General features: G+C 41.8%; 1 protein-coding gene across 1 annotated transcript in view; it reads left to right on the top strand.

Moving 5' to 3' along the window:
• The first annotated feature begins 3,948 nt into the window (after positions 1 to 3,948).
• Positions 3,949 to 24,910, top strand: part of FAF1 (Fas associated factor 1) — a 151,209-nt gene continuing 130,247 nt past the window's right edge. Inside the window, exons 1-2 of the mRNA XM_048312320.1 lie at positions 3,949 to 4,252; positions 20,660 to 20,728. Of these exons, the coding sequence (XP_048168277.1) occupies positions 4,208 to 4,252; positions 20,660 to 20,728 (114 nt within the window). The 5' untranslated portion in view covers positions 3,949 to 4,207. The remainder of the gene's footprint in view (positions 4,253 to 20,659; positions 20,729 to 24,910) is intronic.

Raw genomic sequence — 24,910 nt, 5'->3', positions numbered from 1 at the left:
CCCGGGCACGGCACTGCCCCGCCACAGCCAGCACAGCCCGGCTGCTTTTAGGAGCAGCGCTGCTGAGGCCTGGGGGGGGAAAATGAAAGGAAAAGGAGGTTGTAGCAGCGGGAGCCCCCGCACCCCGGCGGGAGGAGCGGGTTCGGGGAAGCTCGGCAGGCGGGAGGGCGGCCTCTGCCACGGCGCTGCCCGGAGCTTCTCCCCGGGGGTCTCCACCTGCCCGCGGGGCAGCGGAGCCGGCTCCGGTCCCGGTCCCGGTCCTGGCCCCTCCGCCCTCACTCGGCACCCCGCGGGCGGCGGCTCCGCGCTCGGGACCACCCCGGCAGCGACGCGGGCTCCTCTCTCATCCTGAGGACAAGGTCAAGGATGAAGGGTCAATGTCAAGTTGTCTTAACCGTGGAAGGCGACCGTCCACGGCAGCACTCCCTGCTTCCCGCGTTTTGGTGTCCTTGATTGATTTGAAAGTGCCATTTTGAGGGGGAACCGCGCCCGGGCACCGAGCGAGAAGACGCGAGGACTTCGCTTTTCCTTTCCAGGGAGAAGAAGTGAGGACGGTACAGGTCGGAGATGTCACCGCCACCCTGGCTAACAATATTTAGTGCCTTAAAGTGCTTTAATGGCTGGATTGCTTTAGGTTTCAGGGACCCTCGGAGGACTGAATTCTGCCAAGCGAACCCTCCGAGAGGTAAGCAGCAATGTCATGGCTCCCTGATAAGCACACGTAACCCATCGCTCGCAGGGGCAATCTGCACGTCTGTTTTCTGCGTGGACGCCACGGGAAAGTGATTTTGAATGTAAACAGGCGTGAGGCAGCTCGGGGAGGTGCGTTAGGGAGGGAACCTGTGGTAGTTACAGCTCCTCCAGCACTGCCCTGAGGGGGGAACCTGCCGCTGGCAGCCGGGCAGGGGCCGGAGGTGGCCGGGGCCTGAGTCGGGGCCGCAGCCGTCAAACAGAGCCGGTTTTACAGCAGTAGATCTGCAGCTGAACGAAGCCAGACCTTTGCCTCTGGCTTTCCTCTCCGCGTCGCTTGCTTTTTGCTTTGCAATTGTATTTTCCTGTACTGATTCCCCCATCCACGCTTGTTTGCGAATATACAAAGGTGACAAGTATGAGCTGCCTACACACGAAGGAGGGAAAACAACTTTGTTGAATTTATCAACTGACCCCCCCACTCCCACTAAAGGAGAGAAAAATACGCGTATTTTAAGGGCCTCATTGTGGTAATTCTTGTCTAGAAGTAATAGTGCTTTTTTCCCCCTCCTCTTTTCCATTTTTTAAAAAGCAAAAATATAAAATATAACTTCCCTCAAAGTTAGCTCCAGAAATATATGTATGCAAGTACCATCTAATTATTCGAATATAGTTGCTTTTCTGCATAAAGAGAGAATTTATATGCAAAACTTGAATTATTCAGTCTGATAGCTTATAAATTACTTATTTCGTGACTAATTACTGCCTAAAATCCGCAGGCTTTGGTGGTGTTTACCTGTTGCTAACTTACTGTAGAATTAGATTTGCAAACCTTACAACAGTCTCACACTATTTTTTGCTGATTTACAGTTCAGAATAAAGCTTCCATCTTCTGTTAATCATGCCACAGAGCAAAAATAATTAAGCGAAGTGTAGCTGGAGTGCTGCAGGCCTCCTGCAAGTAAAGCTGCCTGGCCAGAAAATGCCGTCAAACTTCCTCTACTATGCCGGTCTGTCAAAAGTCTTTGCAGAAAGCAGCTCGTTAATCCTGATCATTTCCTCTAATGAGTGATAAAGATACTCCATCTAAAACAGAGGGATTTATCCCAATCGGCTCCAGAATCAGCAGAAAAAAAAAACCCAAAAAAACCTTCTGGAGGGAGATATTATCGCCGGGCATTACGAGGAGTAAAATAATCGGCTCCCTAATTTGTCTGACACTCGTTTGAGGATAAAACCCACCTCGAATGGCTCAGAGAGGTTGTGAGAAGGCAAACAGAAACTTTAGCTGTGACTTGAATATGAACTTCCTGCGACGTCTGGCACGTGCAGCTTTTCACCTTTTCTTTATGTTCTGGATCAAATCCTTCCTGTTTTGATCTAATATAGATATCATTATTTAAAATATGACTGTAATAGACATGAATGCTGTGTAACTAATCTTGACTATATACTTATAGCTTCGGTTTGTGCCAGGAATTAATTGGCTTTAACCCAATTGCTAAAACTCGCTTTTCAGCCTTTATTATAGTTACTCTCTAGTAATGTGTGGGTGGATTTGTTTGTGATTTAGCATAGGCTGTCCCAGGCATTGCACCATACCTAGTACTTAGGACAGAACTGTCTGTAACATCAAACTGGGGGGAAAAAAAGGTGCAGGTGTGAGGGCAACTAATTTATCATCCCTCCGGTGGGTGGTGGGGAGCTCGAATTGTTAAGCTAACGTCAGTGGGCAATAAAAACCTTTTGGCAAGCCCTGCCAACATAAACGAGAGCAGGAACACGGTAAAATATAAAACCCAGCTTCTCTGACGCTGTGGCTTTGCATCGTAAGTGGCGTTTCGGTGTGGCCTCAGCCCGCCCAGAGCCCCCGGAGCAGCGCCGCCGCCGCCAGACACTCAGCCCAGGCGCCCTGGAGCCCGCGCTCCCTAGCAGCGTCCGCAACAGGCTCTAAACAATTCCCAGGGTTTCTCTTGGAATCACGGACCCTCCTGAAGGTACAGCTGAGCTTTCCCTGCGCCCCTCTCCGCACGCAGCGTTTGTCCCCGGTCGCCCCGGGGCCAGCGGCGGCAGGGAGCTCGCAGAGTCCGCGAAACTCCCCTGTAACCCTCGCGGATGGAAGAGAGAAACAATAAAGACCGCTGCTTCCTAAACCCGGCAAAATATCTTGATTCAAAGGTATCATAATGTAGCGTTATTAGCTGACAGGAAAGCTGCTTGATGCATCTGTGACCTCAGCTACGACACTGACAGGACACTCCTACAAAAAGCAGAGCAAAACATGTTGGACTCATTAGCAAGGTGGCGTCCAAATGCGTGTTTAATGTCAGGGCTAAAGGGGTACATGAACGGCATCAGGTTGTAGGAGGCAGACTTAGAAAGCATTACAGTTAGATTTGCATTACTTAGAGCAGATTTATTTGCGGTATATAATAGAATTGCATCTTACAGTGCTGGAGTGCTAAGCCTGAGCGAGGGCCGCTGTGCAGATCACGGTGCGTTGGCTCAGAAAAACCTGTGAAAAATGCATTTCCTTCTTTTGAGCCAAGTCGGGACCCGGGCGAAAAGTCGCCGCTCCCCCGAGCGCCGGGCGGTGCGTGCCCCCCTGGGGGTGCGGGTCACTGGGCGGGCACCGCGTCACGGGGGATCGGAGGGGACGCGAAATCGCGCCGGGACCGAGCGCTGCATTCACCGAAACCGCCGCGGTCCCGGGGCGCTGATGAAGGGAGAGAGGCAGGGAGGGGAGGAAGGAGGGAGGGATGAATGGATGATGGATGGATGGATGGTTGCCCCGCTCCCGCACAGAGAGGCAAGGCCGCTTTCCTCCCGGCAGCTGCACCGGCCCGCGTTTCCCCGCACCGCCCGGGGATGGCTGCAGCCAGGTCCCCGCAGACCCGTTAGGCCGCAGCCGGCGGCGGAGCCCAGCCGGGATATCCCGCGCCGCCACCGGGCCCGGGGAGCCGCCAACTCCCGGGACGGGACGTGAGGATGTGTCCGCTCCCGCGGCCCCGCTGCGGCACCTCCGGCCGGGGAGGGCGCGGGCCGGGACTCTCCGCTCCGTCCCGGTGCCACCCGGGCGCGGGGCCCGCGGTCCCGGCTCGGCGCGGTCCCGCCCCCGGCTCCGGGAGCGCTTGACAGGCGGGCGGTCACGTGGCGGCCGCAAAGCGCCTCTTTGCGACCTCAATGACAGGCAAAATGTGCGACACAGGCGCTGTGGAGGCAGGCGGGGAGCGGCGCTGCCTCCTCCTCCTCCTCCTCCTTCTTCTCCTCCTCCTCCTCCTCCTTCCCGGGCCAGCGGCTGAGGCAGCGCTGCCCGCTCCCGGCCCCGCGCCCGGCCCGCCGCTCTCCTGCCTCCTCCCCTCCTCGGCCCCGGGAGGGGCAGCCCGGGGGCGCTGCGGGAGCCCGAGCGCAGCGCGGCGCCTCCATGAGCTCCTGAGCTCCCACCCTGCCCCGTCCTCCCCGCGGCAGCGGCTCCAGGTGCGCGGGTCCGAGCAGAGCCGGGACGCAGCTGGCTGCAATGGCGTCCAACATGGACCGAGAAATGATATTGGCTGATTTCCAGGTAAATTTCAAGCCGCCGCCGCACAGCCGTGGCCTCTCGCTGCTTTTCTCTTTCTCCTCGTTGCTGTGCTGCTTGTTCTTTGTAGGGAGGTCCGGGGTGGTGGGTGTGAAGCCCACCCTCTGAAGCCTCCGCTCTCGCTTTTCTTCTTTTTTATTTGTCAGAAATGGGGAGCGTGTGCCCTCTTCTCTCAAGGTACGTGAACAAAATGTCTTCTTTAACTTAGAGAGTTTCAGTTTTTAATTAATAAAAAAAAGCTTTTTCATCCCCTTTGCTTGTTCCTACCCTCTGCAACCACCCAGGCCCTGGGACAGCTGTGAGGCAGCTCACTTGGAAGAGGCAAATGCCAGGGAGGATACAAAACTCACCAGTCCTCATGATTTGTCACAGTGTTTGTAGTGAATCACTTGCTGGTACTACAGATTAGTGCTGAACAGAGGTGTTTCCATTCCAGCATCAACACTAAACTTCATGGTTGCCTCAGCCTATGACTGTTGTGATGACGGTAAAACTCTTCCCACCCCATTCCTAACAACAACGTGTTGGTGTAGAAGGGAGGAATATGTTCTTCAGAGTTGTTTGTTACCTTTCCTTCTCCAAAAGGGTTGTAATTTAACTTCAGACTTCTAAATCTTATCCCCAGAATAAAGTATTTCTGTAAGTAAAAGTGATGTGTTTAGGTGTGTATATTGCTTCATAATCTTGCTTGGTTTTATATTGTGTTTCTAAGGCCAAATAAACAAAAAGTGGAGGATAACTGCATTTGAAATAGTGCAGGGAGCCAAACACATCTTGGAAAAGAATCAGATAATTGAATATATTTTTTGAATATTTGCTTTTCAATCCATGGGGTTTTTTTAAAGCTCTGTCCGTTTGCAGTGGTTGTTCTTACATGTATAGGCTCCTGGTATTCTTGGATTGGTTTGTAAAACTGCCATCTGTATGTTCAGCTTCTTAAAGGACTGTTTTCCACCTGTTAGCAGGTTAAAAAGGAAAAAAAAATAATCCCTCCATTCACTCTGCATGTGTGTTTCTTTGAAACTACAGGTAGGGTGACTGTAGTGTGCATTATGTAATTCCTCTGTTGCAAAAGGTATCTGGTATCTCACTGATGTAACACATGGAGTTCCCAGCTGACAACAGGGAACTGTCAGCCCTTTCTGTACCCCACTATCTTACACCCATATTCATTAAAATGCTTAACAAATGTTACTATATTGATACTACTTTGTTGTGCTTGGAGATACTTTTGTGTATATAAGGGATAACATCCCAGTTTTAAGGCTGGGATTTCATAAAGGAGTTTTTCCAGGAACAACACAGCGTGTGAAAGGAAACCTGGACCCCAATTCTGCATTCGTACCAGTGGGGACAGATTCTTATGGAATCCCACATTATTACGTGAACTTACAATCAGGAATCCCAGATGATGAAATTAGTGGCTGGTGAATGTAAGATTATTTATTTAATAGAGTTTTCAATACAGATTTACACTTTCCAAGTGTTTTGTGCTATTTTGCAGTATTGTTGTGCTTGGATTTTGAAACCATTAATAAAAGTATAGGAGCAACTGCAGTGTTTGGTACCACGAAGACAAGTAAGTATCATTGCAAACTTGCAGGTGGGTGGTGGAGTCACAGAAACCAGTTTTAGATCAAGGGTGGATGACATAATGTGTCTGAACCTAGGACATAGGAAGTATTTTATCATATACTAATCCTTGCTTAAAAAGAACCCAAACCTTTTCCTCTTGTATTTCAGCAGACAGCTTTGTTTTTCTGTTTCATTGTGTTTCTTTTTAAAGATAATATCAAGTGTCTACCTAATTTTGAAGCACTGAACTGTCAACTGTCATGCTGTTAAAGCTTCAGATTAGTAAAGGACAATGTCAGTCATTTTTAGGCCTTGTATCTTTAGACTGTTACAAAACAGTAGAGGTTTTTGGGTCTTCTAAATACTTGATGGAATTTGCAACTCATTCACTAAGAATTTAAATGGATAAGAAACCATTATGTGCAAAGTAATTCTGCATGATTTCCCTTCTATATTTTCTGTAACTTTTAATTAATAAATATGTTTCTCAGAGTTCTGCTGCCATCTTCTATGTTTATGTGAGGTATGTTGTTGAAGAATGTTGCACCCAGTGAACATTTCAAAAGCAATTCTTTGTAGTTTAGTTCAGCTAATCTTTGTTGAATTAAACTGGGAGGGAAACTTCCATCACCACTTCACCCTCACCTTTCCCAGGTTATATTTAAGGGGGATAGAGCTGTGGTCTTTAAATTTCTAAAAGTTGAAAGGGTTTTCTCTTCCCATAAAAAAAATCATCAGTGAAATCATAATGATGCTGATACTTGATGCTTTGTGAAGCTTTCGTGAATTTATTTTGTATTTTCCAGTCATTAGGGATTTTGCCATGGGTTTCAGCTAGAGCAGGAACTTGTATTGCATTTGTTTTTTTCTTTTTAGCTTTGATTGTAGTAACAGGTTACTTCTGCATTTGGAGGTACTAAAGAGAAATACTTTAAAAAAAGCATTTTGTAGATATATATATATACACACACACACACACAGATACATATAAATCCACGGAATTTCATGAAATATTTTAAGTAGAGCGTAAAACACAGTGAGTGATCTACGAAAATATTTTTGCATAATGTCTTAAAACAATTTGAGCCTGTTCTGTGTGGTTTGTAATTATTTTCTTTTCCTCTCCTTTTTAATGAGGCTACTGTGTGGCTACCCAGGGAGCACAAAATGCGTATTCATGCATGTGGGCTGTATAAGCAACCTGCCTAACTTTTCCTTCTTAGGCCCACACTTAGGAAGGATTATGCAGAGGCTGTGCTTTGTACATGAGTAGTGTGATTGTTTTCAGTGGAAGTAGCTGATGTGGAGTTCAGCACACAAACGAGTTTTAGCTTTTTTACTAAATGCAATTCAGAACTTCTCCACAAAGTGTCATTGGCATAAAGGAAAAACTCCATAGGAAAAAACACCAACAGCTTGTTTGTAGCATAAATTCTTCCAAAAGGTAGTTGCATGTGAATTGGTGAAAGAGTGATGCTGCAACATACTTCACATACTGAGGGAGATAAGGGCATATGATTTCTACCAAGTTTTTAACAACTGTTCTTCTGTTGTTTGTTGTGTTTAACTGCAAAGTGTTCTTTCATCTTCAGTGGAGTACCCAGGTACTCACATGGTACGAATGTACTCGTGATCTCTTGCAGCTTGGGGTCTGCTTTGCACTATAAAGAAAACAGATTTTTTTTCTTTTTAAATTGTAAAATTTTGTTGCACAGAGCTTCATTTAATTGGCATAGACTGGTTTTCATTCCCAAAGTTTGAGTATTGGCAGAAGTGTCAGATGTTTCTGCATGCTAACACTTCTGCTTTTGTTTTTACAGCTTCACTTAGGAATGGAACTAAAATTAGCAAGAATATCTTTTTGTCCTTATAAGCTATGTCCACCTATAGGACCACTTTATTCATGCTGTGTGGTTGTCCCTGCAACAATCCTAAGTGTAGAGTGGGCCTAAGGGTTGCAGTGTTGTGGGAGTTCCCAGCTCCTGTGTGTCCATATATTACACGACTATCTGGCACATGGAGCTTCAGGAGGAAATTTTTCAAAGAATTCACGTTTTTCATTGACCAAATAAATAAGTAGCTCAGGATTTGGTCAGGGTGGGAGGATTTCAGAGTGAAATGACAGAATTCAAAAATCCTTGCTTTCATTGAGACAATGGATTTCTAGTAGTTTTCTTCTTCCCTCTTTCATCTATGTTCATTGTGAAATCAAGGTATGTGTGGTTTTTTTTTTTCCTTTTCCAAATTTTTTTTTAAACTCACACACTTGAGTATAAAAATATATATTTTTTCTTTTCAAACTTCAACTTTGTGTCAATGTCTTTCATAAAAACAGGTTTGTGGGAGGAGCAAGGGGAAATTGAGAAGGAAGAACCTCATTGCCATCAGTTGCAGAAAAGTGAGAAAGCATGCTAAATGATCATGTTTTAAATTATAAAATTGACTATGACAGTGATACATCAGTTTATTATTTTTTGTTTTGTTTGTTTTTGAAAAATTAATTGTAATTCAATCTACTTGTTTCCTTCTGGAATGACGAAAATTAAAGAAATTGGAGAATCTTTTCACCTGGAGGTTAACACAGTGCTGTTAAATAACTGACAAGATAAAGTTTTTTCTTTGGGTTTGGTTTGGGGTTTTTTTTATTCCTATCTGCTTCAGCCCTGTAGAACATTATCTCAGTTGTGCACACAGTTTTCTCTGTCTAACAGTCTGTGTGCAGAATTTATATGTGTGTTCTTATTTTTTTAAGGGTGCTAAGTGAGCTTTGCTCTCTTCTGTGTGTGTTGGCATGGTGGCTCAGGTTTTCTGTCATTTTAAGTTATTGCTAGTATAAAAATTTGATGGATAGAAAAGGTAGGCAGATACAGGAATAGCTTTAAGTCAGTACCCTTGATTCTGGCCCTGGTCTGTGACTTATAGTGGGGGCTGGAAAGTGTTTCAAACATTTCTGTAAGGATAAACCACCCACTGTGGGTTCTGAACAAGTCTCAGAGTTGATGTCCTTAATACTGATTTCTGAAAGAAAAAGACATATTTTGTCATTAAGGCACTGGGGCAGAAAGGGCTGTTCTTGCTTTCTTTGCAGGCTTTCACTGGAGTGTTTGGGAATTTGGAACAAGGTCCTCAGCAAAAGATAGGTGCTGAAGAGAGTTCCAGTCAAAGTTTAAACATAAGCTGGAGGACACTTTCCAAAGATTTAAATTTATTGGAGGCCTACATTTTCATCAGAAGGTCTCCCTAAACACCTGGATTTACATGTGTTCAGATCTGTCTGACCTTAAAACCTCAGTCTTGCTCAAACCAAAGCCCTCTTTTGTGTGGCCTTTCTGTAGAATGTAGAGTGCAGTGGGTGCTGAACTAAGCTCTGCAGCTCTCTCCAGAGCAGCTGGAAGGAAATCCAGTACTCTAGAGATTGGAAATCAGGGTTTGGGATAGACAGGTTTGTTTACTCATACCCTCCTACTGGGTATCTTTAGTTAAAAGTGGGCTCTGCTGGGTTTCTAATAGTCAGGTGCCCAGATGCTCATCACTGCTTCAGCTGACCTGTTTCAGTGGATATAGGTTACTGTATCTTTAGCTAAATTTTAAAATAGATAACAGGACTGTTTTTCAGTGTGAAAAAAGAGGCCTTTAGGACACTATAGGATGTTGACGTTCATACTTAGGAGGCCTGTTAATTTGCATTTTGATGAGAATTCCTTTTAATCCTTGTTGGATTTTATCACATTATAATTTTGTGCCTTACACAGTGAGTAACACCTTTGGAACTGGTAGCTGGACCTCTTGGTTTGGAACACAGTTGGTTTTGTTTGCTGTAAATGGTCTTAGGGCCAAGAGACACGATGAAAACAGTGCATGTTTAGGGTGTTCTAGCTTGGTTATTGCCATTTTCATTGTCTGCTACCAGTCACTTCTGCCATCACTTCTATTAATTTATTCTTTAAGGGTTTTTGGAGTTTCATTTCTCTAGATATGTTAAGGCTCAGTTGTCATCCCAAAGTTCAGGTTTATCAGAACAAGGGTGATTTGATTTACTGGTCCTTTAATCTGAAGGTGAAATGGGTTCCCGAGTCACAAATAAGAAGTTGGAGTAAGAGTGGTGTTCTTTCAGAAACATGGATATTCCCATTGATAGCTGTTCATGGAAAAACCAGTTAATTTCTGCTATGTAAGGGCAGATAGTTACTTAGAAATACTAACTGACATTTCTGGAGAAGAAAGAGGATACTGTGGTTTTTGTGCATTACACCCCTGCTGTAGGAACCTAAATAATTTACCACTGGAGCACCAATTTGTCTTTAGAAATAGGTTTATTCTGTTTTTTTCATTCAATTACCTTGAAAAGACTCTTCACATCATAGTAATCATGTCACCATTTCCATCAGCCCATTCATATAGGTATTTGGGTTAGTAGGTCACTGAAACAGATTGAGAGGTGGTAGCTGTAGGATCCTTTTTCAAATGCCATGACAACCAATACTAATTATAATATTGAAATTATTAATTATATGTACTTCTAAAGGCTAGGAATGGGTTTTCATTGAAAGATAATGTGAAAATTATTTGTCATATTGAAAATATCACGTGGCTAATAAAGGATCATTTACTGCAAACTTTACACTTTACACTTACTGAGCTCATATTTTTGTGTGGAAAGAGGTGTGGGAGAGGATGAGCGTTTGAGCCATTTGCTACATGTCTTAAGGGGCCTTGAGAATCTCCCATCTTGAGAATATTGTATTGGAGCTGGAAAGCCTGAAAGGGTAGAGTTTTCCTCTCTGGTTGGGCAGTTCTTATGGTTCAGTTACCATAGCAAGCCTAGTTTTCATACACTTCCATACTAGAAGCACAAATTAGCTTTTTAGAGGAACTACATGGCATATCGTTGCTAGGATTTCATATTTTTCTAGTCAGTGAATAAATTTGTGCATATGTGGGGCAGCCATTAGATGAGTCCTTTCCTTTAACTACTGTAAGAACTAGAATAAAAGGCCTGGGGAAGTACCTAACATTTTACTCTTCCCTCATTATTTGGATGAAAGGAAATGACATGCTTACTGGCTGGATTGATACCTACTAATTAAGCCCATTTTTTAGAGTTGACTAGTTAACGTGCAATTGTAAAAAGAAACTGCTCAAAGAGGAAATCAAAGCCCTCATGTATGCATGACATGTTGTTTGGTCTATCAAAACAGTCATCTGTGTCTGACTGGTTGAGCACGTCTTTGTTCCACAGCAGTAGTTATGCTTTCAAAAGATAACTCATTAAAGCTGAAGTTCTTAAGAGACATTTTGAAACTAGAATAGAGTACGTTAGCCCTTGGGTTATTTTATATAGGTTTCATATTTTATCGCAGGAAACAATTTGTAAAGACAAGAACATTGAAACTGAGTCACTTCTATTATTTTTTTTTTCTAAAGGTCAGGTTGTTTGTGTGAGCAAATACCAAAGGTGCCATATCAGCTCAGGTCGAAGACTCAGCTGGCCTAATGTCTCTTCTACAGCAGTGGCTGGTCCTTAGGAAAGAGCTGAAAGAAACAGAATGTGAATGGATTTGCCTCATCCTAGTTTCTGGAAGTCAGCGTTTTGAAAGCTTGATGATGGGATTTGTTGTAAAACTTTGGAAATAAACTGTGTCAGCTTGAGTTAGTCTTGTGTTCTTCAGCTGACTGAGTTCTTGAGAGACATTTGAGTAGTTTTGTGATATGTGAGTTTGCTCTATAAAAGCTGTGTTCACTTTTCCTCAGTGTGTTGTATATATGTACACACTAAGTCTATTTTATATCCTTTACTGGAATTTCTGCTGTTTCTTGTTAGTACAGAAGTCAAATTTGAACTGTAGAAAACTTAACCCCTTCTGGGGGTTTGCACCACAAAAAACTAATGTCAGCACTGTGGGAATGTGGTGTCGATTTCACCTTTAATCAAGACTGACTTAAAGAGGAGTCTGCTGTGAAAAACTTGTATTTAAGTTCCTTTAAAATTCTAGGGACTCCCACAAATGTAGGGGTTTGTTCTATATCTCTCTGCTGACATTTTAGGATGAGAGTATTTTCTGTACAGATCAGCTGTGTTACAGGAATGGTCCCAAAGTTCTTCAGTAGTGGGTATAAGTGCACAGAATTCATGCAGCTTTTGTAATATGCCTTTGCCTTTGAATACTTCTCTGCTATTTTCCTCCTTTGGTCCCATTGACTAACTTTCAGGCTTTCTTGTCCTGATGCTTTTAAAATCCTATATAATTTTAATGTCTTTAGAAAACTCTGGGCGGTTTTTTTTTGGTGTTTTTTTTTTTTTTTTTTCCCATCCTTGTTGGCCTGTGTTATTGGTATGACCTGTGCTTGGAGTGTGAATGTGCTTCTGTTTCCCTGCTCTGGATGCCTGTTGGTTTTGGCTGGGGTAGGGTTAATTTTCTTCCCAGTGGCTGTTAAGGGGCTATGCTTTGGATTTGTGCTGAACACAGAGCTGATAATAAGGAGATGTTTTTGTTACTGCTGGGCAGGGTTTGCACTGAGCCAAGGCCTTTTCTGCTTCTTGTACTGCCACACTGGGAAAGGGGTTGGAGGTGCAGAGGAAGATGGGAGAAGACACAGCTGGGACATGGGGCCCAAACTGACCAAAGGGATTTTCCAGACCATGTGGCATCATGCTTGGTATATGAAGTGGGGGGAAGAAAGAGAAAGAGAGGATCTTTGGAGTGATGGTGTTTGTCTTCCCAAGTAATCTTTACATGTGGTGGGGCCCCATTGTCCTGGTGGTGGCTGAACACCTGCCTGCCCATGGAAAGCAGGGAATTATTTCCTTGTTTTGCTTTGCTTGTATGGGTGGCGTTTTCTTTGCCTATTAAACTGTCTTTATCTCAAACCATGAGTTTTCCAGCTTTTACCCTTCTGATTATTTCCCTGGTCCCATTGCTGGGACAGTGAGTGAGCAGTTCCATGGGGCTTGGCTGCTGGCTGGAGTTAAACCATGCCAGTGCCTTTTCCAGGTTTTGAAGAGTATGTCTGTTCCTTGCTGTCTTGTTCTTCACAAAAAATTAAAAAGAGTGTGGAATGCTGACTAAAATATTTCTTGTATGGATTAGTACTCTTCCTTTGTGTGCTTATCTAGAAAGTGGCTTTTATTTATTCTTGAGTTGTTTTTGAAGTTCTGCTGCTTTTGAGACAATGAGGAGAAAGGAGATGAATGCAAATGTGCAGTAAGCATTTATTTGATCCATACAATTATTTTTTTTTTTCCATCAGTTTTTCTTATGTGATACTGTAAGGGCAAAATGATTCAGGAACTCTTGGGGTTTTGCCTTCACTGACATACTTAATAAAAGTATTAAACAAACACAGAAATGTTGGGGTAATCCTAACTAAAACATTTTTGTAGTTGTTGGGTAAAGGCTGTCTTCAGTCCTCAGGAAAGACAAATGGGTTTGGTAGTGTAGAGTACTTATTAATGGGTACTGACTTCTGGTTTGTTTCTTAATTCAGTTTGACCACTGCTCTTTGTATGTAGTGTGTGTGGCTTAAACACTGGAGTGTTAGCATGGGGCTTGGGAGGCTTGACTTCATGTCTTGGCTCAGCTCATGGGCTTCCTAGGGATCTGTCTTCGTGGTATTCTGGAATCAGAATTTTCTCCAGAGTCTTGAGAGAGTTCGCAGTCTGCTGGAATCCATTTGAAAGTGGTTAGTGTGGTGCTGAGTGAGTTAGTTCTGCTGAGAAGTGGTTAGAGCTTCATGCTACCAGCTTAGACTTTGTCCCCAGCTTGCTTTGTTTGGAAGGCTTGCAGTCATCTCGGAGCGTGGGCAAAGTTCACTCCTGTCTGCTTGGTAGCTATAGGTTGAAATGTCTTTTGTGACCTTCAGAAATATTATTTTTTCTTCTCCCCCCTTCCTCCCCCCTTGCTTTGCTTAAGGGGATGCTCAAATAGTAGAATGATGAAACTTGTAAATAGTTGGGTGTGGGAGTTGAAATGCGTTGGGCAAACTTTATCCTGGCATATTTGCCTAAAACCCTTTCTTGATTTCTGATGCTGGTAAGTAAATTGGCTTGTTTTTGCTAAACGAACAGCTGGTGAATCTGCTTAATTTTTACCAGATGGTCTTCTGAGTTATGTAAAAACAGAGAAGCATTCTTATCTCTTCAGTTAGAAGCTTGCAGTGGGTGACCTTTCAGTCTGTGTCTTGGTCGATATGCCTGGATGTTGTTTTTTAAATGTTTGTCTGAAACAGAAGTAAAAGTTAATTTAATAACCATGGATGACTCATATTAAGAACAGTCTCTGTACACCAGTAGGGTTGTTGTAAGGTTAGAATGAGCAGGGATGCCACAGAGGGGTGTAGCTGATGTAGTCTGTGGAGGTGGTCCTAAGACAGGTGGGATTCTGGGATGAGAAGAACTGAGGTACCAAAAAATCTCAGTTGTGAGTGTCTGAATGTGCTGCATGTCATGATAGCCCAGCAGGGAGTTGCAAAGGCATCATAAATTTGATACTATGGTACTAAAGCCTTTACTTGTTTGGCTGGGCATATTGGTTTGACTTCACCTGTTTTGGGGGGAGAAGTGTTACACTTTGTTTCAATAGCTTTGAAGTAATCACCATTGCAACAGTGTATGTATGAATTTAAAGAAAATTTTCTGACTTATTAATATGTCATGGCTGAATTAGTGTCCTAAATCTTTCTGGGTTTGAGTGGACTTCTAGCAGATACAATCTGGTATACCCTTTATAGGCTTGATAATTATCCTTGATTACTGAGCCATTCTCCTCACAATGGATGGGAAAAGGAAGCAAAGTACTACGTTTGGCTCTAGAAAGAGGAAACTCAGGGTTGGGTTGTTTAAAACGCATCCAGAAACCTGATTTTTGTTAGGAATGCTTGGAGAAGGAATTAAGGATTTTTCTAGAAGTAGTAGTAGCCACATAGGGGGCTGTACTAGTGTTCCAGGAGCCTGAGGGAGGCCATTCTTTCACACTGTTTTGGTGAGATCACTGCTACCAGGAGTGCTGTGTTCTGTATCAGTCACTCTATTGACAAAGCAGAGCAGGTCCAGTGAAGGGTTACCTAGGAAGGGAGGAGGCTGGAGCATTTTTGTGTGAAAGGTGATGTTAAGGGAGCTGGCTTTGTGTAGCCTGGGAGAGAAGGCTACGGGAGGATCTAGTTGCTGTCTCCAGCCGTACAGTGGGTGATAACAGACAATACAGAATCAAATTTCTCTTGGAGTTGCAGTCTGAAGGTGAGAGCTGGTGGATATAGGTTACAACTTGGGAAATTATAATTAAATATAAGGAAAAACAATTCTCAGTGAAGGTGGTAAAGCACTGGAACAAACTGCCCAGAGAAGCTGTAGACTCCCTGTCTTTGGAGATATGCAAAACCTGCTAGGGAGTTGAAATGTGTCTGTGAACTGTCTGGTTGTAATTGAAGAGGTGAATAAAACAGCAAGGTAAATCTTGGTTCTATTACAGAGGAAATATGCAAGGAGATAAGTAATATCATTTGCTGTATCTCAAATGCTACTAAGAACAGCTCTGAGTGGTTTGTTGTTTTTAAGCTGCTGATCTGGGTAATTCAGCTGTCCTTCTGAGCAGGTTTGTGGCCTGGACTCAAAGAGTTTTCTGTGCTCTTGGTCTCTCTCAACTTTAGAAGAGTAAGTTACCCAAGGGATAGTGAATTGATTTTTAACAATGTATGTTCTTTGCCAGCATTTCTTATTTCTCTTGAAAACCTCATGTAACTTTATGGAATAGATTAACTCTATTTAATTAATCTAATTAACTCTAGTTGCCCTGCTCTATCTAGTGATAAAAATTTATTTGGTGCTTTCAAAAGTAAGCACTTCCTCAGGTGCTGTCTGTGCACTTGCAGGTGGGTTAATGCTGGCTTCCTGAGCTTGCGTAGGAGATCCCAGAGGGTGAAAGCTTTTCTTCCTAGGTAATCCTGTTGAATCTCTTGGTGCCTTCAAGTAGTTGTTTCTTTGGGCATTGTAGCTTTGGATAAACATTGAAATGATGGACTGAGCTACAGATCTTTTGGGTTTTTTTTCATCTGTTACAGGAGGGAGTGGTACCCAGTGTAATTCACAGCTGTCTGTCTGCCTGGTTTTAATGGGCCTGAACCTGTTGTGCAAAATGTTCTAGGCCTAGTTTGGGTTAGCTTAGAGATGGTCCCTTTTGGGAGAAAATATAGCTACTGTTAGTAGCCAAAGGAAATATGGAATTATTCAAAAGGAATGTTTTGACTAAGCCCTCCATATCCAGCTACTGCTGTTAGGCCAAATGTGGCTGTTTGGATACTTTGCCTGCCACTTTTTGCCTTGGCGAGAAGGGGAATGGTGCCACAGGTGAGAGACATCCTGCCTTGCTGCCAAATACCATTTGCTCCCAGCTCCTGTGCAGCAGCTGCCACCCACTGCCTGTCGGGCAGCAGTGGCCTGGCTGTGTTTGAGTCCCAGCAGCTGTGTGCTCTCTCCCAGCCTGTGCCGCAGGAACAGCCTGGCTCTCTGTGCTGGGAGCAGCAGTTGGCCCTTCCAGCTCCGCCGTGCAACAGCTGCCTGGATCCCTGCAGCAGGTGCCGGGGGAGCAGCTGCTGCCAGATGGGGAAGGCAGCTGCTCCCCTGGGGTGTGGAGGTGAGCTGAAGCCTGTGCTGTTGAGGTGGGGTGTCACAGAGGGTCTCAAACCCAGATCCAGCTGTTACAGCTGCTGGGGTCAGACCACCCTGCAAGGGATTTAGAAGAGCCAGTCTGTCATCCTGCATGACAGCTTTCTGGAAGCAGCTCCTAGGTTTGTCTCAAATGCCTTGAAGTCTGTCTGCCCTCACAACTTCTTTCCTATTGAATCGTTTCCTCAGTAACTACTTTGCTTCTTTTATTAAGGTTAAGGTTACTGTGCAAGGATAGGACCCCTGATGGTTACCAGTGAAACGTTCCAAGGGTAAGGTCTCCATCACTAAAGGGATATGAAGCTACATGGAAAAAAAATTTGGAGAAGCGCTCTGAAATGTTACTATGTGCAAATCTCAATCTGCCTGGTGGAAACACTTAACCTGTCCTGGAAAAGCAGGATGCTAAGAAAGTTGTTTTAACATTAAATAATTTTATCTTCAGAATCTGGTTATGTATTCAGTACACAACAACAGTTTTCTCATCTTTGCTTTCATTTTTCGCTTGTGTGGTCTGGAAAAGCACAGAAGTGACTGCAGAGACTCTGGAGCTGCTGTGAAGGCTGAAAATGATATCTTAGATTTATAGGAAATGCAGAGAAAAGGAGGTGGAAGAACTTGTTCTACCTTTTCTTCTCCTTTGTCCTCCAAAAAAAAAATTCTTTGGTTTCTTTCTGATGTGTAAAGGTTTACAAATCAGTGAGCCTTCAAGGTTTTACCTTTTCTGTGGTGGCTTGTTTCTTTCATCTTTTGATGACTTAGAGGATGTGCTGGTTGTTGATTGAAACAAGATTTAGTAGTATTCATGTAGGAATTTTCTTTTAAAATATTTAATGCCTTCTGTTAAGCTGGTCTCTTGAAAATAGAGCTGAATAAAATCTGTGAATAATAAAATATCTCCTTAGTCCCTCAGTTTACTTGCTCAGCAACAAAGATGTATTTTTGCATCTTTAGAGCTCATCTGCTGTGCTCTGCTATATTTTGAAGGGTTTTTTCACTTCTGTTTCTGCACAGATTTAACTTTTTTTCTTTTTTCCTATTAAATTTTTGTTTGTTTGTTTCTTGCTTGGGTAGAATAAAAGGAATAAACATGAGGAAAAAATCTTTAGGTACTGTAAATAATTAAACCCTGTGAATTCTAGTCTGCCTTTCTAGATAAGTAAGGCATAGAGCCCTAAGGTGCCAGGTGTCCCATGGATTTGTACCAATGAAATGATTCCAAATTTAATTAAAATACAGCCATGTAACATGGAAAGAAGTCCATTAAAAGAAGCTCTTATAAATATTCCAGCCAAAGGAAAAGCTTAAATCAGCCCTTGCAATTAGGGATGAGAGACAAACCCACGAGGAACCAGACTTTGTTAATTCTGTTGCTCACAGAACCTGCTGGTTTCCTGTGTGTGTTTCCCTAAAGAAAACAAAGACAGGAGCAGGCCAGGTTGTTCTGGGACTAATCTGTCACTACACAGCGTTTGACGTCACGTCACACTTGGCAGTGAGGGACTGCCAGTCTTGTGTGCTTAATTTCTTAGGGAAAATCAAAGACATGCAAACCAGATGATTTTCTTTAATTTAGCTTGCATGATATGATGCAGGTACAAGGAAGCAGCTTTAATTTTTAGTTGCTGGGGGTTTTTGGTTTTACTAATGGCTTCTGACTTGATGCAGGGATTTGTATGTTGTAGTGTGTAGTGTCTGAATGTTGAAATAGTGAAATATAATAAGGTTTTGGATAATCTTAGTTTGCTGCAACTCTGACATTAACAGTGTGTTGAGGAAGATCCTGGAATGTCTGTTTTGTGGTTACGTTGACAAGTAGCACTCATTCTTTCCTCTTGCAATTCTGAAATGTTTGTTTTCTGTTTTATTGACAACTAGCAAAAATGGTCCATCTGGAAAGTGAAATCTTAGTTTAAGAACTCCTCAAAATCAACTATTAAAAGGAATTTTAAAAATGGTGCAAAGATTTTAACCAAAACTGCTTGTCTTGGCTATTATGAATTCTGATGATTTTTACTTTCAGCTGGTTTTTACATCTGTCCATTCTTGTTACCCAGTGACTCTGCATTGATAAGTGACCAAAAGCAGGCTTCTGTTTTACATTGTAAATCACCAGAAAGATGATTCAGGAAGGATGCAGGCGCACAGGTGAATTAGTTGTTTAATTACTCTGCCTTCACTGTGATGAGTTAACTCCTTTCACTGTGTGCTCTGGTAGAAGGGTAAGCTAATTTTGTGTTGTTTATCTCAAAATAAAAGTATGCCAAAGTGAGCTGAATTGATTTGCAGTTAGTGTGGGCTAAGAGTGGTCAGTGGCAAGTCAGCAGAACTTCAGGGATGATAAAAAGAGGGAGCAACTAAAACCAGTTTAAATCCTGAATCGTAGGTACCATCTTCTCAACTTCATCTGCACAGCCCAGGGGTGAAAACAAGCGTTGGTCAAGTTCTTATTGTAGGTTGGAACAGAATGTAGTTCTTAAAAAGGTCATACAGATTTTGCAGGGCTGACAAATGAGAAATAGTAACTATTTCTGTAATGACCTGATTAAGTGTATTTCACTCAAATGTAAACAGAATCTCAGACTGTCACTTTTTCTCAAAGTAAGATTTTTGCAGCAGAGCTGTTTACATCAGTTGCAGTGGCGGGTTGATGGTAGCATGAACCCTCCTGTGATTTCAGAAGTGACAAGCTTGAGCCCTGTACTCTTCAAATCTACCTGGCATAAGTGTATATAAATGCATAAGCATTTGCTGGGGATTGTGTTGAAGCACTGTCTCATTTTTAACTTCAGAAATAATGGAAAATAAGGCAAAATGATGCTTCTGAAGAGCAAAGTGCTATTGTTCTAGCACTCCCAATGTGAAGTGGGTGAAATTCAGCATTAACACAGCATGCTCTGAAGTGGAAGAAATTTTGTCTTGTTGCAGAGAGGATCAATGTGGTCATGAGAGCACTGTGTAGCAGTAGAAACTGCTGCCTCCCCTCTGCTGGCAAAATTCTCCGTAATTTCATCTTGTGATCCTTGAGGTCCTTCAGGCTGGTCCATTTTGTGTTGACATACTGCATGTAGTGCTTTGTAAGTGTGGAATTTTTCAATGTTGAATTTAGGAAGAGAGAATTTGCCTTGAATTTCTCTGTGATTTCTTCTTTTTATGTCTTCTTCGTTGAAAATTGGGAGAAAAGTCAGAAAATTGCAAAAACCTGATGGCTTTTTATGTCTTGGAAGGAAAAAAAAGTCTGCTTAGCCTTCTTCTTCTCTTACGACATAAAGGGAATCAGGAAAACTGATGTGTTTGCTGCTGCTATCTAGCTCTGTATTATTACTGTTAAAAGGTTTGGGTTTTTATTTTTTTGGTGCAGTTTTATATAACTCTGTGGTAGAGCAGAAGGAACATGATCGTGTTTCAGATCTTGTAAAAGTCTGAACTCCTCTTGTGTGTTTGAATACAGAGCATAGCTTTGGTTAGGATGAAAGATGATAAATTCCAAAAAGAAACTTAACTGTTTCCTTTTTTTTACCTCTGGTAAAATATATCTGATATGCTTCAATGTGAATGGTGGCAAATATGTGGCAGAATGAAGAGCAGTGCTCTGCCTGCTGAAGTTGAATAGTTGAAAAGGTCTGGGTATCAAAAAAAGGCAGCAGGTTGCTGCATCGCGGATTTTGCTGAGTAGAGGTGCTCTTGCATTTGGAATTAAGCTCAATTTAAAATATGGTTTTGTGAGGTTAACATTACCTTAAAAATGCTATTGTGTTAGATTTCTTGAACTAGGTAAAGCCAGAGTACAGGGCTAGAACTTCAAGGTTTTTTGTGCTCCCTTTTAAAGTAGTATGAGTGCTTCAAGTTTTGAAGGTAGAATTCTCAAAACGCCTTTGTGGGACAGCACTATTGTCCTAATTTTACAAATAACTACTTGGTCTTGCTTCCCTAGGTGGCTTGCTCAAGGTTACACAAGAATCCTCTGGTGGAACAGGGCATTATATTAAATGTTTGATGTTTAAAACTTGAAGTCTGATTCCTGGATTGCCCTTTCGTAACAGAAAGGAAAAACCTATACCTTTCCTGTCATCCTACTGAAATTAATTGAATTATAAGTATTAATAACCTGATTTTGATCAATGCTTTTAATTCTGTTTATTGCTTCTTTTTATTTTTAGGCATGTACTGGTATTGAAAATATTGATGAAGCTATAACGTTGCTTGAACAAAATAACTGGGATTTAGTGGTAAGTATTCTAAGAAAATGACTTCATAGATCAACCCCACATAACAGTGACATGGCATCTTGCTGAGACAGCTGGTAGCTTTATTTCAAATTTGGGGGTGTCTCGTGGCTGGGACAAACAGTTTGTTCTGTGCAGACTGTTTCTGGTCTGTTAAAACCTCATCTCCAAGTAAACGTGAGCCTGAGTTGTACAAACCCTGCTCTGCTCTGATTGTCTTCAGGCTTTTTTCATTTTTCTTGTCCTCTAAATCCATGTCTCATGCTGTGTTTAGTTTCCTTTTGGCATAATTTTGTAAGAAGTATTATGAAGGGCAGTGTTTTTAGGAGAAAACCTGTGTATACACAGATGGGTTTTTGAGGATTTAGGTTCCTGAGGAAGAAATGGAAGGTAAACCAACTTTTTCAAATTTCCATGTGCTTTTTGTTTAAAGTGAAGATTGTTGCTCTCCTATTGTTAGTGGTTATGCAAAATGGAGTCAGATGATTAAAGCCATAGCTTTATTTAGATTTGGTGCTACTCAGACACCATTAACTACAAACAAAAAAACCAACCAACACTCATCCTGAAAAAACCTCATCTATTTTGTAACAAGGTTCAATGTGCATGCAAATAGGAAGAAACTAAACAAAATAGTTGTAGGTGTTTTAAGACTTTTCATAGGATTAGTAAATAAAGAAACTATTAATCCAATTTCTTAAGGTTTAGAAGTGTAAAATACAACAAACTTAATTAAAAAGCAAGTGATCTTCCTTTAAATTGTAAAACACTTGATTTCCTCCTTTTTTTTTTTCTCTTTTCCAAATGAATGACCTTTGGACCAGTCCAAAATATCAGAAAGTTATAAAAAAAATTAGATTTCCAAAATTGGCTGTGGACATAGTTTCAACTGTAACCTATTGTGAAAAAACAGTACATAGTCCCAGCACTTGAAACTACGTGTTAAAATGAACACAGAGTCTTTATTTTGCAACATGTCACAGGTATAAGCAAGAGTGAGACGCCAGTGAGCAAAAAGGGAGTGCCTGTCATCAGAGGCTTCAAACAGAAAAAACCAGATGTGTGTTGACAGAGTGGAGGAGTTAAAGCATCTTTTGTCATAGTAGTTTGTAGTGACGTGGCATGAGCTCTTTTGAAAATTCAAGTGTTTATTGGAAGGCAAGGAATAGCCTTATGCATTCTGTTCAGGTTATGAAGTTCCCAATACAATCCATTCGATCCGTTGGATGTGGTTTTGGGAGATCTGTAAATTGTGTGCATTACAGTAAAAGCTCAACAGGTTGGGTTGAATGATAGAACTGCCATGAAAAATGGTCAGAACAAGTAAGTCTCTTCTGGGACTCCAGAAGGAGCAGAAAGAAGAGTGAAGTATCTAAAGCTGTGAGAATGGCTGTGAGAACACCTTTAAATACTTAATTTTATTAGTGATTACTAGATGATCTAGAAGTAGAATATAGAGAGAAAAGAAGTAATGACCTAAATGTGCAAGCTTAAAAAAGGCATGGGGAAAGTAAAAAATGGTAAAAAATTAAGGATGCAAGAGGTACTTGAGGAAGGTACATAGTTTTTGAAACTAGGCAGAAGATGAATGAGAGGAATGTCTATGAAAAAGAAAAAAGTAAGTTGTAGAAGAAAAAAAATAATATTGAGGAGAGGTAAGTGAAGAAGATGCCCTAAGGGTCTGTCATTAGTAGGACACTTGTCTCCTTTTTATTAAAAGCAGCCTTCTTGTAAAAAAAGGAGTGTGAGTGGAAGCCAAATCCTGCTAATCTAACAAGGAGGTAGAAGCAGAAGAATGAAGGAAGAGAAGATTGAAGAAAAGGAGTTCCTGGATTGAGAGAGAATCAAATATCTCTGTTAGGCAAGGGTTTTTCGCATTTCGAAAGTACTTGAAGAAAGGCTCATGACTTATGAGAAATGTAGCATTTTTTATTTTGGAATTAAAAGTGTATGATCCATGTGTGGTGGGGTTTTTTTGTGTTTGTGGTGGGGTTTTTTTATACCTTTGATTCAGTAGTCAAGTATACAGATTCAGTGCGTAGAAACTGGGGAGGGTTTGTTTTAATTCAACCAAAAGGTCTTGGAGTTTTTTTAGCTGAGATGAAAAATTAAAGAAATCCTTTAGTTTGGCACTAAATATGTCATTCAAGTCAGAGCAGAACTTTTTTTTGATTTCTAAGGAAAACCAAACTTGAAGAACTTGGTTCACAGTTCATGACGACAGTAGTGAAATGCTGATTTTGGTAAGGGTTCCTCTGCCATCCTTTGGGTCCCAGTGTTAAGTAAATGGGAAGAACACAATTTCTGTTTTCTCTAATTTCACTTTGTTTTGTGCATCTGATTCAGAGGCTTTTAAATGTTGATTCCTTTACTTCTGTGACGTTGGAAGTGGAATCAGAAGTCAGTATGTGATGAGGAAATCTTCTGTGAGGCACCCAGGCTAATAAGTAGAAAGCTAAGCAAATCCCATTAGGATGTCATCAACCAAAGTTCAGGATACTCCTGTAGCAAAAGGGGGAAAAACCAAACACATAAGTTAAGGAAGTTGTTGTCTCAAAGCAATTGTTTACTCTTGCTTTTCAGTCAGGCTGTCTGTATCTCAATTCCACGTTCCTGTTTGGGAAAAAGCATCGTGCATTATCAGAGGCTGTGCTAAAGACCCAGGTGGAAGATTCCCTTGGGCACCTGTTGCTTCTTGAGCTCTCTGACACTCAGCTCAAGGGCGTTGTTATTTCTCTGGGACTTCAGCCAAAACAACCAAAAGAAGGAGCCCTGGTGAGCTAGAAAGCAGAAGGATCCCAAACAGAAACAGGGAAGTAGGTACTGACATGGGCTGACAGAGAAGTAGATCAGAATGCACAGAGACAGCAGAGGTTATTAAGTTCACAAAACAAGTTTCTTACATTGTGCTACAAGTGCTGTGTGTTTGTGTAAGCTTTTCTAAGGATTACTTTGTTTGCACTGAGGAAATATTCCTTCTGCTTACTTTGTCCCTGCGTTTTTTCCCCCCGGTCTTGCTAGATTTTAGTATTAAGGGTTAAAGTGTCACCAATGTCTTTCCTATAACTTGAGTGTTACAATGTTCTATCTTTTGGACATTCAGTTTTACCTTTAAACAAAGCCGAACTTGGGTTAAGTATAAGGGTCTCCTTTCTTGGTTTAGTTTTTCTAATAGCCACTTTTGTTAAGAGTTAAACAGAATTCCTTTTTTTCAGTTTAGAACTGAAACATCAGCTTCCTATTTTTGAACTTTAAAAGATTACTTACCCCCAGTTAGAAGTCTTCATCTCTGATCCATGATACGGGATACTCTAAGACAATATTAACTGCTTCTAATTTATCTTCAGTTTGGTAATAAATAAACTGGATTTAAATGTCTCAGAGTTGTATGTGTTTTGTAATGTTCAAAGCAGTTGTATATGTTTTTCAGTAGCTGCTTGAAGCAGTATGGGAAGCTGTCTCTCCTAAATGTTTGGTTGCTTGGCTTTGTTCAGGTGCTCGAAATAAAATCGGTCACAAGAGTGCTGCAGAAGAATTCATATGCAGTAACAGTGTAAAAATTGCTTGGTAGCATCATGAAGTCTAATTTTGCCAATAATTAGCTCCCCTCTGCTGCATATGACTTGGCCTTTGTGGTGGTCTGCTGCATATAGAGCAGCTTCGGGTTTTTCTGTGTTAGAACACTGTAGCCTAATTACAGGGCTTATTATAGGCTGGGCGATGAAATGTTTCAGATGTTCTGTGAGCTATAGAAGATCAACATAGATAATACAATGATCTCTTCAGGCATTCTGACATAAATGGATCCCGCTCTCTTAAGCCTCCCAGGGTTGCTGATACGTTATTTCCTGAGTGTCATTTCTTTCAGCTCTATTAATTTACAGTAATTTTTACCATCTGAGGAAGCAGAAGTTAGGAATTTCTGTCCGTTGTAAAGTCTGATGGTTTCATAGCTTGGCCATTTAGACTCTGACCTTCTTTTTGGCATGTGAAGGTGAGAATGACACATAAAATATGTCTTAAACTTTGTGTAAAAACAATAAAACTGTGAAAAATCCCAACTCTGTCTGTTGAAATGTTTCTGATGATGGTACATATTAAAAGGAAAATGACTCGTTAGTGACTTGATCTTATGCAGTGTGGACCTTTGTATATGTGAGGTTATTACACAGGTGAGACCTCTTT

Source organism: Corvus hawaiiensis, chromosome 9 (assembly GCF_020740725.1).
Source record: "Corvus hawaiiensis isolate bCorHaw1 chromosome 9, bCorHaw1.pri.cur, whole genome shotgun sequence".
Classification (NCBI taxonomy): domain Eukaryota; kingdom Metazoa; phylum Chordata; class Aves; order Passeriformes; family Corvidae; genus Corvus; species Corvus hawaiiensis.
This window is presented reverse-complemented; position numbering and strand designations above follow the sequence as displayed.